Source organism: Simochromis diagramma, unplaced genomic scaffold, assembly GCF_900408965.1.
Source record: "Simochromis diagramma unplaced genomic scaffold, fSimDia1.1 OVJJ01000205.1, whole genome shotgun sequence".
Classification (NCBI taxonomy): domain Eukaryota; kingdom Metazoa; phylum Chordata; class Actinopteri; order Cichliformes; family Cichlidae; genus Simochromis; species Simochromis diagramma.
The window spans coordinates 18,013,679-18,026,892 of NW_024386782.1; the positions used below are offsets into that span (position 1 = coordinate 18,013,679).

The window sequence follows — 13,214 nt, forward strand, 5'->3', positions numbered from 1 at the left end:
AAGTGTGAAAATCAGTTTGTCGGGAGAAAGAAGAGACTCTCCAGCCTTTAGTTTAGCTTACTTGGATCTGTGATCCAGTAAAATTACACACACTCACATGCACATAAACGTGCCTGACAATTTGGTTTACTTTTTGTTTTTTTCCTTGTCATCTTCATTACACAATCTAACTTGTTTACACAACTGTCACACAGATCCTGTTTGGTTGGGCAGTAAAGTTTTGTCTTTGCTGCCATCTGGAGGTGCAGCTTCATCCACGTTTTCTATTGAGAGAGCTGAACTCTCCTGCTTAGATTTCTTCTCCCAGAATTAACTGTTTAGCATTTCAGCCTGTTCGTATGACTGCAAATATCTAATCAGCCAATCACACAAGAGCAGCTCAGTGAATGACAGACATGCAGTCATGGTCAAGACAACCGGCTGAAGTTCAAATGTATCTCTCTGATCATTGAGTAAAAAAGAATTAGGAAGAAAACGCACATGTATTTTCATGTAAAGTACCAGATACGTAATCATATATGTGTTAGTGTGTGTGTGTGTAAAGAAAGAGGATGAGGAGCAGGTCAGCAATAAGTAAGACTTAAGGAGCTGGACAGCCCCAGGAACAAAGGTTGCCCTCCTACAGCGTGAGTAGTGAAGACAGCACCCATAAGGGAGCCACTTAAATACAGGCCACAGGGTACATGAGGGGTCTGCCATATAATCTGCTGCTCACACTGACTGGAGAGTCCAGTGGTTTTAGAGCAGGCCTTGACAGTGTTCTACAACTGATGCATGTAATAAAGACTGATGGGAGTGCAACCAACACATAAAGGAGAACCTTCTAATGCTCTCTATGAAGGAGGAGCAGAATATAGCGAGGGTGATTTGTTAAAAATAATTGAGCTTTCCCAGGAGATTCAGCCACTGCTGACTGCTTTGCTGTTGAATTTCAGTTATTTACCAAAGGCTGAGCCCTAATACTCGTACTCATCTACCAGCAGGTTCCCCCGTGAATCTAAATGACCACCTCAGCCATGTGTTAGAAAAGGTCCAGACCGTCTGCCCGGTCTTTTTCACATTCAGCTCCAGGCCTGACTTACTCCACCAATCCAAAACACAAATTAAAAAATAAAACTGGGCCTAAAGTTACAAGTTTTTATTTTTGGACTGTACCTTTGACTCATGGGGATTACTTCTACATATGCTGAGCTTATTACTTAGCACAAAAATGGGACATTTTGTACACACCTTTTCCTCAGTATCATTCCATTTGCAGCAGACTCCTATAACTTAGTCTCAGTACTTGGCAGCCATTTTATTGAACTTGTCTGTTGCCTGTCTGAATTAGCATTAATTTCAGTGGACATAAACTGAGGTGCCTACGTACAATCATTGATCACTGCTTTAAAATGAACTAATAAACAAATAATGTAACAGTTTACCTACTCTGCCCAAAAACAACGCTTTATAAAAAGCTTTCCCCTTAAGGTTATATTGCTACCACCATTTTCTTTCTTTCTTTTTTTTTTTGCTGTTGTAAATTCCCCCGTAGACTCGCTAACAATGTCAGTCTATAGTTCTGACCCAAATAGCAAAATTTCCCACAGCCCTCAAAGGCAGCGTGAGAATAACCATTGATAACGAGCGCGGACGTGAACGTATCAATTAGCCTTTTGCTTTGGGAGACGTTACATCGATTTCGTCGTGGTGAAAGAGGTAATGTTTAAGATTTCCAGTTTGACACTCTTTATGTCCATGTCCCACTCGTTTGTTGTGATAACTGTCGCGGTCGGTCCCACTAAAAAGCGCTTAAACCGACACCTGCCGTTGGAAGTCGCGAGCTAGCTGATGCTAACCAGGCGGCGTCAACAACTGTTAGCTAGCGTGAGTCAACTGTTATGGGCTTGTTTAGGTTTGCTTAGGGCAGAGATTATCAACACGTAAATACCGAAGACAGTGGCAGAATACAGATGTTTCTAGCTTATTATGGTTAACTAACATTATTTGTTTAACTTCCAGCCGTGTCTCTGTTTGTAACACTGTTTATAGCGTATTAATATTAACGATAAAGTAACTGTATAAAGTTAATTCATTATATATGGACTCCAAAACAACTACCGAGTTGGGGAGTCTGTCGTTGTATAACAACCTCCTCTTTTAGTCACACTTTGAATTATACCGATGGTTGTTCTCTAATAAAAGCTGCGTTGTGAGCAATTGAAGTGTGTTGGCTTCAGTGTGTACTTTTCTCTATTTACAGGGACTGATGGATTCCCCTCGGAAGGCTAAGAAGGCTAACGTGAATCGAGAGCCAAAGCACAGCCAGAATCAGTCAAGCAGGCCTCCTCAGAAAGATGCCTATGCCAGGCTTCTTAGTCAGCACCGCAGCAGCAAGTTCAGTTTGTATCTAGAACAATATGCAAAGGATTCGTCCTCTCAGAGAGAAGACAACGGGCCAAGCCCACAGCTCAAAGCCCAAAGTGACAGGGTCAGCATACCAGCACGACAAAGGGACCAAGTGTTTAATGATTTCTCTGACTCAAGTGACTTCTCCCCCTCCTCTGTGAAAAGTAAAGGAGGAGAGAGTTCATTGTCTTTGTACATGGAGAAACTAAACACTCGCAATGTTCAGCAAGACTGCGAGAGGAGGCAAGGTGTGTTTGATGGGCAGCGGAGGGGGCAGAGAAGAGATACCGCCACAAGCCATGACGGAGACGTTGAGTCTGGGGAGGAGCTGGGTTCTTTAAAACCAAATGATGCAAAGAAACACCAGAAGCAACAGCGAAAAAACAAGGATTCGAACAGAGATGTCGTCTCAAAAGAGACCGATCAGCCTGGTGGACGTCTTCAGTCTCCTAAGAAGTCAAAGAAAAAAAGTCTGCCAAAGCACCCAGAAGATGAGAACATTAGAGAAGGAACATCAAAGTGTGGAGTTGATGTTCAGATGTTAAGTCCCAAGCCTCCTCATGGTCGTGATAAAAACATAAAGCAGCCCAGAGGTGAGTTGTGGCTTACCATTGTAGGGATTGTACTTTATGATCATTTAAATTAATAGTGGCTTTAATTACAGAACTGTTTGTTTTTCAGCTTCAAATGCCAATTCTCCTGCTGACAAGGGTAAGAACAAAGGAGGCAGAGGATCAAAGAAGCAAGTGTTTGATGCTTACATGACCTCTGAGGAGGTTTCCCATGGTCTTAAAAGAGGAGAACTTATTCAGGTATAAGCATGAGTTGGAAGTTAATTTCTTTCAGTATTGATGATCTTACTCGGTAATAGTCAAGTGATACAGACAGAAGTTTCATCATTTTATTTTCAATTTTATAAATGCATTTTGATCAGGTTCCTAAATCAAACGCTCAGTGCAGAAATGACATTGTTGAAGCAGTGGTTATCTGAAAAAAAATGGTTTGGTTATTTTTTTCTTTGTCTTTAGGGTCAGCTCAGAATAAACCCCAAGAAGTACAATGAAGCTTTCATTCCGTCTCCTGTAAGTTGGCGTGGCCTCCCATCAAACAGAATGAATTTGACACATCATGTTTTGCTGTCTCAGTGACCTTGTTTAATTCAAAATATTTCTTTTTGTGTTCACAGGATGATACACGGGATATATTCTTAGATGGAATTGTTGCTCGCAACCGAGCACTGAATGGAGACATAGTAGTTGTGCAAGTACTGCCTCGGGAGCAGTGGAAGGTAAACGAATAATATTTCTGGTGACGTATATGTGCAGAATTCAAGTTTTTTTTTTTCTTATGAAACACTCAGATTTTAGGAGGTACATAAAAACTTTTGTTGATGCTTTTCAGCTAAAGTTTTTTGGTGGCAGACATAATTGAGAGAGAAGCATCTTTGAACAAAATGAAGTCAAGCATTGAATAGTTGTTCGACTGGTGTGGGCGGGGTCTGAATATGTACTGTCTTTATACGTTATATGTTTGCATTAACTCAGTTTTTAACGGTATCCAATAACAGACTTTGTTTTATACACACTTGTACTAAGTTTTAATTTATTTTTTTTTTTATGGGTCGGGGGGGGTTTGGGGGGCCGGTTTGTCTGTTTGTTTGAGGGGTTTTTTTTGTTTGTTTTTTGGAAGGTTGTGAGGTCAGATACTGACTGTGAGGGTGCCAGCGAGTCAGACACACCCACTGTGCAAACAGCTGCAAAGAAGACAAAGAGCACTCCCAGTTCTGCTGTTAGTGTGGAAGAGCAGTGCAGCGACCGGGATGAACAAAACAACAAATATCAGAATATATCAGGTAGTATAAATACACTGGTCACTGCAAATAATTATAATTAATAGCTGCCGTATCACACATTGCACTTATTCTGTTGCAAAGCAATTCAACTGTACACGTCATAAGTTCCACCTTATTTATACCAGGTTCGACTCCCTGTTGCCTTCAAACCTTAATTATTTCTGGCATAGATTCAACAAGGTCCAATAAACAATTTGAGCTTTGTTACATAGAAGATGGGTAAACTGAGGTTATAAAGAGATGGACATGGTCACCAACAATACTCATGTAGGCTGAGGCAATTAAAACATGCTCAGGTTTCACTACAGTCTCCAAAAAAGCGCCGAAAAAATGCTCCCCCTGCCTTTACACCACCACCACCACCAGTAGCCTGAAGTGAGGGAAGGATGGAGCCATGCTTTCATGTTGACATGATTGCTAACATATCAGTAGATTGCCAGCAGCTTGTTGCATTCATGAACCAATCCTTCTCATTTGTCTGTATTTACATTCATGCATGGAGTGGTTGCACATAACTTCTACAACACACTAACGCTTACCCTACATGACATTAGTAAGATTATTTATTACTTCAAAGGCAGGATCAAATGGAGCGTAGCATTCAAAAAGCAGAAAAACGAGACCTCGACGTGAAACCAAAGTTAGACCATTATTTATTGGTCTAAATTGAGTTTGTGTATAACAACAAAAGTCTGTAAAGTACAACTAATACCTGTTAATATTTCTCTTGATGTGATGGAATTAGGAGAACGTCTGGGAGAACCATCAACACCACGTTCCAATGGGGAGATACTCCAAAAGACAGCTAAAGTGAGTTTCCATCACATCTGTTGTGTTGAATTTTTAAACTAACAATTTCTCTTCCTTTTCACAAACACAGCATTTAAAAGGGGAAAAAAAATCATCTTAATGCAGTTTTTTTTCCTCCTGCTTGAGATAAAGCAATTACAGGGCTCCACAGGACTACGTTGTATGAGTTACAAGTTTCCACCAGAATTGTATCATTTGCCTAACTCGTGTAAATCTTTTCTAAAGCTACTCCAATCCTATGCTAAGTTACTGCAGTAACAATATTCTAAATGGGCCATAAGTTCTTGTTTTTCTTTAGCAGTGATTTGTCACTTCTCAAGTAAAGGACAGTTTTCAAAGCGATCGCTTCCCTTGCAATCTTTCTACTAGGTGGTTTACATTGTTGAAAAGAAACACTCAAGAGCTGCCACTGGCTTCCTGAAGCACTTGCCAGACAAGCCCTTTGCCTTGTTCTCCCCTGTGGACCACCGGGTGCCACGGATTAATGTTCCCCTTGCTGATTGCCCTGAAGATTTTAGTTCCCGTCCGGGTGACTACAACAACACCTTGTTCATCTGTCGGATCACAGACTGGGCAGCAGACAGCAATTTTGCAGAGGGGTAAGTGCTATAGTCGAATAACCCGGGGAACTGTTAACTCTGGTTTGAGAACTCTGCTGACACACTAAATCTTTTCCTACAGTCGACTAGCCAAGTCACTGGGACAGGCTGGAGAAATTGAGCCAGAGACAGAAGGCATCTTGATAGAGTATGAGGTTGATTTTTCTGAGTTCTCAGACGAGGTGTTGGACTGTCTTCCCAAGAATCTGCCCTGGACCATCCCACCTGAAGAGATGAGAAAGAGAAGAGACCTGAGGTAAGACTTTGAAGCCCAAATACATTTGTCGTTTTTTTTTTTTTTTTTTTTTTTTTTTTTTCTTTCTGTATTTTATGCATCTGCATCTGTTTTTCTGTCAGCCTTTTGCTGATTATTTCATAATTCAATGTTTGTGATGTTTAGGAATGAGTGCATCTTCACAATCGACCCAGCGACTGCCAGAGATCTGGATGATGCCCTGTCCTGTAAACAGCTGCCAGATGGTAAATTGCTAATGCTCAGTGAGAGTGATGATGTCTGACAGGGGTGGATATAGCTCAGAAGGTAGAGCAGGTCATCTACTAATTGGAAGGTTGGTGGCTGCTCAGGTCTGCATGCCAAATATCTTTGGGCAAGATACTAAAACAGTTGCTCTGTGATGCATTCATTGGAGTATGAATGTTAAATAGAAAGCACTTTCATAGGAAAACCATAGAAAAAAGTGCTTGTGTGAATGAGGCAAGTTGTATAAATCGCTTTGAGTCCTCTAAGTAGAAAAGCGCTAAATAAGAAAAAAAACGATGGTCAGTGATTATCATGAAAATTTTTTAATTGGGGTGGGGTGCATTGGTCATAAGTATCCTATTCTATCCATAGCCTGTACATAAAAGATGGATGTAGCTTCTGCCTCTGAAAAGGGAAGCCAATCCAGAAATGCCTTAAACCTGCATTCTTGCTAATGGCCACTAGGCGGCGGTTCCTTTGCTTCCAACCAGATTATTTTTATTTTTTTTAAAATAAATAATTAAAAAAATAACTTTAATAGAAACTATTATTTTAGTAAATATGGTCCCCATTTAAATAAAGAAGGTGGATAAAGCAAGGTTTTATGGTGGGCCAAACTTCTGACTGAAGTTTGTCACTGGTATACAATGGGACTGTGTATTTCTGTGACCTTCCTTCTCACCTCCAACCAGTTACAGCAGATGACTTACACACCCTGAGCCTGGTACTTTAGGAGGTATTCTCCTGTTAGAAGGGAGTTTTTCCAACTGTCAAGTGCTTGCTCACTGGAAATCTCTTTGATATTGTAAGATCTTTATTTTTACAGTATAGTACAACTTGACATAGGTGTTCTTTTGTGAACAAGCATTGTAATAATACATTGAATTGAAACCGTACAATAACTACGTGCACCTTCTATTATACAGTCTGTTGTCCTAATTTTTCTGTCTGTGGCAGGCAACTTTGAGGTGGGAGTTCACATTGCTGATGTGAGTTATTTTGTGGAGGAAGGAAACTCTTTGGATGTCATTGCCAGCCAGAGAGCAACTAGTGTCTACCTGGTTCAGAAGGTAAGTACTCCCCGAGGCTTTTTTTTTTTTCCCCGTGTCATTAATTCTCAGTTGTCAGGGGTTCATTTAAACTGTAACTTTTTAAGTTCTTAGCCCTCAGTGTCTGTCTCGTCACTCTCCAGGTGATCCCCATGTTGCCTCGGTTGCTGTGTGAGGAGTTGTGCAGCTTGAACCCTCTCGTCGACCGACTCACTTTCTCCGTTATTTGGACGCTCACACCCGAGGGAAAGGTATATAAACTGATATAAATGCATCTGATGTTGTGTTGTTTTTTTGTTATGTTTTTTTTCCATTGACCCATCTGTTTGTTTCCACCTTACTTGTCAGATTTTGAATGAGTGGTTTGGCCGCTCAATCATCCGCTCTTGTGTGAAGCTGAGTTACGACCATGCTCAGAGCATGATCGAGGCCCCTGAGAAGATGTTCTCTGCTGAGGAGCTGCCACCCGTGGACCCCATGCACCCTATTGATGAGGTCCACCAAGCAGTGCTCAACTTGCACACTATTGCCAAGAACCTCAGAGCTCAACGCTTCTTAGGAGGAGCGCTCAGACTCGATCAGGTTAGTGTTGGTTTGTTCTTTGGATTATGAGAGGAAATACTGTTGTCTTTACTGTTACGCTTAGTGGATGTTTGGAAAATATGTTTGTGTATATACAATGTTTTATTCTGGACCAAAGGAACTGGCTTCAATGTTAAATTACTGCAGTTTCTTGTACTGAAGTGTATTTTATGTTTAATGGTTTCAGCTGAAGCTTTCTTTCACTCTGGACAAAGAGACAATGATGCCTCAAGGTTGTTATATTTACCAATACAGAGACAGTAACAAGTGAGTAAAAAGGACTTTTCTTTTTAATCAGTGCCTGAATAATCTGTCAGTAAATTTAATGACAGATGGGTTTTGTTGGGGTTTTCTTTTTTCTTTTTTTTTTTTTTGTCTCAGGACTGAGATCTTAAACAGCACAATCACAGTCTTTTCTCCTCCTTTGACTGTTAATCTCTCATTAATAAAACCTGTTCTCCAGGTTGGTGGAGGAGTTCATGCTGCTTGCTAACATTGCCACAGCCAACCACATTTACCGCAAATTCCCCGAGTTGGCCTTGCTCAGGCGCCATCCTCCACCCAAAGCCAAGATGATGGATGAGCTGCAAGAGTTGTGTGACCAGCTGGGAATCAAAATCGACCTGTCTTCTGCCGGATTATTACACGTCAGTACCCATAATGCATTGGTATCCAATTGCATTCAGGGTTTGAAGTTCGGTTGGAGTAAATTGAAAACCTTCTTTCTTCTTGTTTAACATGCAGAAGAGTCTCAATACTGCTTTTGGTGATGACGAGTACACAAGTGCCAGAAAAGAAGTCCTCACCCACATGTGCTCCAGACCAATGCAGGTTAGTACTCATAGTTAGTACTAGTATGATTTAGAGCAGTAAAAAAACAAAAAAAAAAAACCCTGTTTGTATTTGTTTTGTAGTGTTTATCTTTAACCTGGTTCATTTGTCTTTCCCAGATGGCGTTGTACTTTTGTACAGGAGTCGTGAAGGAGGAGCAGAATTTTAAGCACTACGCCCTCAACGTTCCTCTCTACACACACTTCACATCACCCATCAGGCGCTATGCTGACATCATCGTGCACCGGCTGCTGGCTTCTTCACTAAGTCTGTCTCTTTTCCACAAAAGGCTCTTTCAGACAAATGACAGAATTTCTATTGTGTGACATTTCTGGTTGACAGTGAGGAGAAAGGCACAAAAGAGCCTCCAACATCGCTCTCAGTCGATGTATTGTTTGTTCTTTCCTTTTGGTTTTTTTTACTAAATAAGTAAAATGTATTTATAAAGCACATTTAAACACCTTTCATTGATCAAAGTGCTGTAACAAAGCATGTATATCTCTATACACACGAGCATGTAACTGCACGGAGCGAGAAAATCAGTGTCACTTAAATTTGTGTCCATTAATTCTAATACTCATGTCTCCGCTGAATATTTGTATACAGAATGTGGGCCTCGAATCAGCCTGTCAACAGCGGAGGTAGAGAAACAAGCGTCACACTGTAACGACAAGAAGGCTTTGTCCAAGAAAGTCCAGGAGCTCAGCTCAGAGCTCTTCTTTGGAGTCTTTGTGAAGGTGAGTAACCAGATCACAACTCGCTACCAAACCCATTTATTGGTGTTTTTTCCAACTCTAATAAACACAGTATCAAGATTATAGGCGTAAACATCAGTTATGAAAAAAGAAATTCACAAAAGTGTTCAACAGTATACAACGGTCCCTCGCTATAATGGGGTTCACCTTTCGCGGCCTCGCTGTTTTTCAGATTTTTTTTTTTTTTTTTTTTTTTTTTTTTTGGTGTGCAATTTTGCATGCTTGCTATGCTATCAGCTTGTCAAATTTACATAAATCTTCGATCGCTAGCAGTGTGACTCTGAAGTGCTGTACTGTATGTTTGTAAGTTTTCTCCCCGACAAACACAACAATGTAGATAAAATGTTATGCACCGTCAAAGGCAGAGGAAGATGCTAACCATCGCACAAAAAGTTGAACTTCTGGATATGCTAAAGGAAGGTAGAAATTACTGTGTTTTTTGAGATTATAAGACTCATTAAGTGAAACAAAACAGTCAGATAAGTCAAACTTTACTCAGCTCATTCTTCTTGCTTCCTCCACTTCGGTACCATTGATTCATTAATGGTGAATTCTCTCGCAGGTGCTCTATTCCCATGTTCTGGACCTGAAAACAGGGCTTGGTCTTTGGTTTCATTCTGTAATACTGGATTTATTTTTCTATGAAGGTTTGAACTACGAGAGTGTTTAAAAAAGAAACGTGTGAAAATGTTTATGCCTGTCTAAGAAAAGTGTGTAAAGTGTGTCGTGGGGGGTTTTACAGCCTTAAAACATCTCTAATAATTGTAAAAACTAAAGCTGGCTACTTCGCAGATTTCACCTATCGCAGGTTATTTTTAGAACGCAACTCCCTCGATAAACGAGGGACCACAGTAAAATAAAATGATAAAGGGGCTTGCTTGGCTCAGGAAGTAGAGCTGGGTTGGTGGTTTGGTTCCTTGGACAAGATGCTGAATTCTGAGTTGTTCCCAGTGTGTTTATTGGAAAGTGAAGGTGTGTGAATATTGGCAAGCGCTCAGAATAGAAAACAAGTGCTTGTATAAATGAGGCATGATGTATGAAGGCTAGAAACCAGCCCATTCACCATTACTGCTCAAATTCAAAAGGTCAAAGATAAGAACATCACAACACAGGAGCAGATTTAGAGCAGAGTTCATTACATATCTTTATATATCTGTCCTGGTGGAGGCAAGAAGTGTTGTAGATTTTTAACATCTTAACAGGAAAAGAAAGGTAGTAAACCATAACCCAAACCAGTGTTTATTTCCAAATGTTTGGGGTTTCTTTTTTGTTTTGTTTTTTTAATTACCTGTCTTCAGCTAGATTCCTAAAATGTGAAACGAGTTGAGACTTAGTTTCTTAAGGCTAGTTTCTTAAGCTAAAGATTCTTTGTATTTGCATCCACCACACACGTTTTTGCAGGAGTCTGGCCCACTGGACTCTGAGGCCATGGTGATGGGGGTGCTGGATCAGTCCTTTGATGTGCTGGTGCTCCGATACGGAGTTCAGAAACGCATCTATTGCAAGGTCAGCTCCAACAATGGGTTTTACAATGTGATTTTGTTTTTTGTTTTTCATCAAAGATACCAATTTATTCCCAAGTCTTAATTTTTTACTTTTTAGTAATTAAGAGATTATGCTTTTGACTGTATATAACTTTCAGTTCTTTGCAGTTCTTACCATGCCTTTGCTCAACACTCATATCTCACTCGGGAGAAAGAAATGAGACTGTCGTATGAGAGACAGAGCAAAACAGAACTGTCACTTTATTACTTTATTAGAAACAGCTGAAAACTGTTTGTTTCCACCTTTAGTCTATCACTGGCTTGGACGCATTCCGCCATCGTAAGGTGGGGAAGAAATCAGAGCTGACACTGCTGTGGACTGCAGAGGCCCCGGAGGATCCGCCTGTAGAGCAGGTGAGAGCCACAAACATGAGCCTGTGACTTTGTGTACTCAGGAGAATAAATGCCAAAGCACTGTTAAGCACCCCACATTTATTTGTTTTTGTAGACTAGTAGAGTAGTGTAACAAATTTTGGTTTGCATGATTACAAAATGTCTTTGAAGCCAGTTGACGGAGTGGAATGAATAAATCAGAATTTCTTGTCTGTTCAGGTCATTTCAGTCTTCACTTTAGTGGAGGTGCAGCTCAAGTCGGATGATGCGCCTCTGAAATACAGCGCAGTGCTCAAGAGACCCGAGGACAGCGCATCATAAACGTACAAACACTTGAATGGAAGTCGGGAACATTTTCTTCTGTTGGTTGCTAGGAATAACATTTTATAGAGTGTAACGCGGAAGCAGTAATTCAGTCAGATCTGAGTCCGATTTTAATTTCAATCTTCTCCAGTTGTTTGTTGTTGTTTTTGTTTCATACTTTTAACTTAATGCAAATACCTTGAATGTATGCATGTGGGCTATGTTATAGGATGTAATATTTTTAACCTGTTGTCATACGGGACTTTGCTTACAGCTGTCCTGTGGCTCCGTTCCTTTGTGGAATCAATGGAAGAAGTTCAAAATCTATGGTAGACATACTACGTGGCTTTAAATCTGAATTAATTCAATATTATTTTTTGCAATTTAAGATTCCAAATTGAGCTCTGACTCAGGTCTGACGCTGAAAGAATCAAGGCAGCAGTGAGTTCTATTTTGCTGTTGATGGTTTGGTGTGACTATAACTGCTATACACATTCTAATATGAGAAATCTGATTTTTAACCATTTTTATTTGAATGTTGATGAGCGGCTTCCTGATGTTTGAGAAGAGACGATGGTTTGTGTTTTGCTAGGCATTAGATTTACCACACCAGTGACTTGTGACCTGCTCTGGTTGTTTTAACTTGTTGCCACAGTGAAGCTTCACAGGTCAAATGCAGCTGTGATAGCAAGGTGTGACACCTTGATTAATTCATATTATCAGAACATGTACACTAATATACTAACTAATATTCACATGTAACAAAAAAAAAAAAAGCTGAGAAGTTTTCTTTGGATTCTTCTGTTGTGTAATGGTCTCAGTCATTAAGTAAAGCTCGCAGGACTTTTCTTTGCTCTACTTTGTGAAATAGGAGCAAACGTATTGCTCCAATCCAAAGAAAGTTCTTGTTGTTTTTGGTTTTTGGACTGGAGCGATATGATTAGACTAAGCTTTTCTTTAGTCAGGCCAAAGCTTACCAACTCTTTGTTTTTACTGCAAAACACAGGGATGACCCACGTGTGAATTGCTGCTAAAGATGTTGACTGCCTCGAGGTCTTAATGAATTATATGTTTGCTCATGTGTGGTTGTGTTTTTATGCTGACATTTGATTTGGTCAGCACAAATGATTAATGTACCTCATTGATATTTAAGAATGTCAGCCTTCCTTTTATCAACTGCACATTTTTAAATGGAGTGTGGCCCCACTTTTTCTTTGACTCAGTCCTTGTGCCTCAATTTAGTTCTCACACCTGATTTTGATTGAACTGTGTGATTAGCTGCTGTATCTGCACACTTTCTCGTCTGTCAAATCTTTTTTTTTTTTTTTTTTTTTTTTTTTTTTTTTTTTTTTTTTTGACAGATCTAACAGCTGTCTTTTTAAATAGAAGTGTTTAGTTTTACATGTACAGACAGTACTTTAATTTTAAATCCATGGGTACAAAGCCAGTACAAGCCACTGTGTTGAAGAAGTAAGATGTCTGACAAAGTTTCTTGTCACATTTAAATGAGGCAAACATTAAAAATCCAGTTTATTTGGGTCTCTGGTTATATTGTCACATGTAACGTCTGGTCAGTATTCACTGTGCAGTGATGATATGCTCTGTACTTCCTCCAGTGCAATATATTTGATTGTGTTTAGGAAAATACAGACATGAAATCTAAACTGTGTTTTGTTGTCTGTAAATT

General features: G+C 39.9%; 1 protein-coding gene across 1 annotated transcript; it reads left to right on the top strand.

Annotated features, from left to right (window-relative positions):
- Nucleotides 1-1,565: 1,565 nt before the first annotated feature.
- Nucleotides 1,566-13,191, top strand: dis3l2 (DIS3 like 3'-5' exoribonuclease 2). Its single transcript, XM_040022462.1, has 21 exons — nt 1,566-1,698; nt 2,243-2,981; nt 3,070-3,200; nt 3,417-3,470; nt 3,575-3,676; nt 4,078-4,240; nt 4,986-5,050; nt 5,420-5,649; nt 5,732-5,905; nt 6,050-6,129; nt 7,088-7,200; nt 7,323-7,430; nt 7,528-7,761; nt 7,949-8,028; nt 8,225-8,408; nt 8,506-8,592; nt 8,712-8,859; nt 9,199-9,329; nt 10,749-10,853; nt 11,141-11,245; nt 11,444-13,191. The coding sequence occupies exons 2-21, from the start codon at nt 2,249-2,251 to the stop codon at nt 11,543-11,545; spliced, it is 3,129 nt and encodes a 1,042-aa protein (XP_039878396.1). The 5' UTR covers nt 1,566-1,698; nt 2,243-2,248; the 3' UTR covers nt 11,546-13,191.
- The last annotated feature ends 23 nt before the right edge of the window (nt 13,192-13,214 follow it).

What these genes read in the sequence shown, in the direction of transcription:
- dis3l2 (XM_040022462.1), top strand. Translation starts at nt 2,249, where the DNA reads ATGGATTCCCCTCGGAAGGCTAAGAAGGCTAACGTGAATCGAGAGCCA. An exon ending in AAGCTTTCATTCCGTCTCCT is followed by an intron (nt 3,471 to 3,574) that starts GTAAGTTGGCGT and finishes TTGTGTTCACAG; the next exon opens with GATGATACACGGGATATATT. An exon ending in CTGTAAACAGCTGCCAGATG is followed by an intron (nt 6,130 to 7,087) that starts GTAAATTGCTAA and finishes TGTCTGTGGCAG; the next exon opens with GCAACTTTGAGGTGGGAGTT.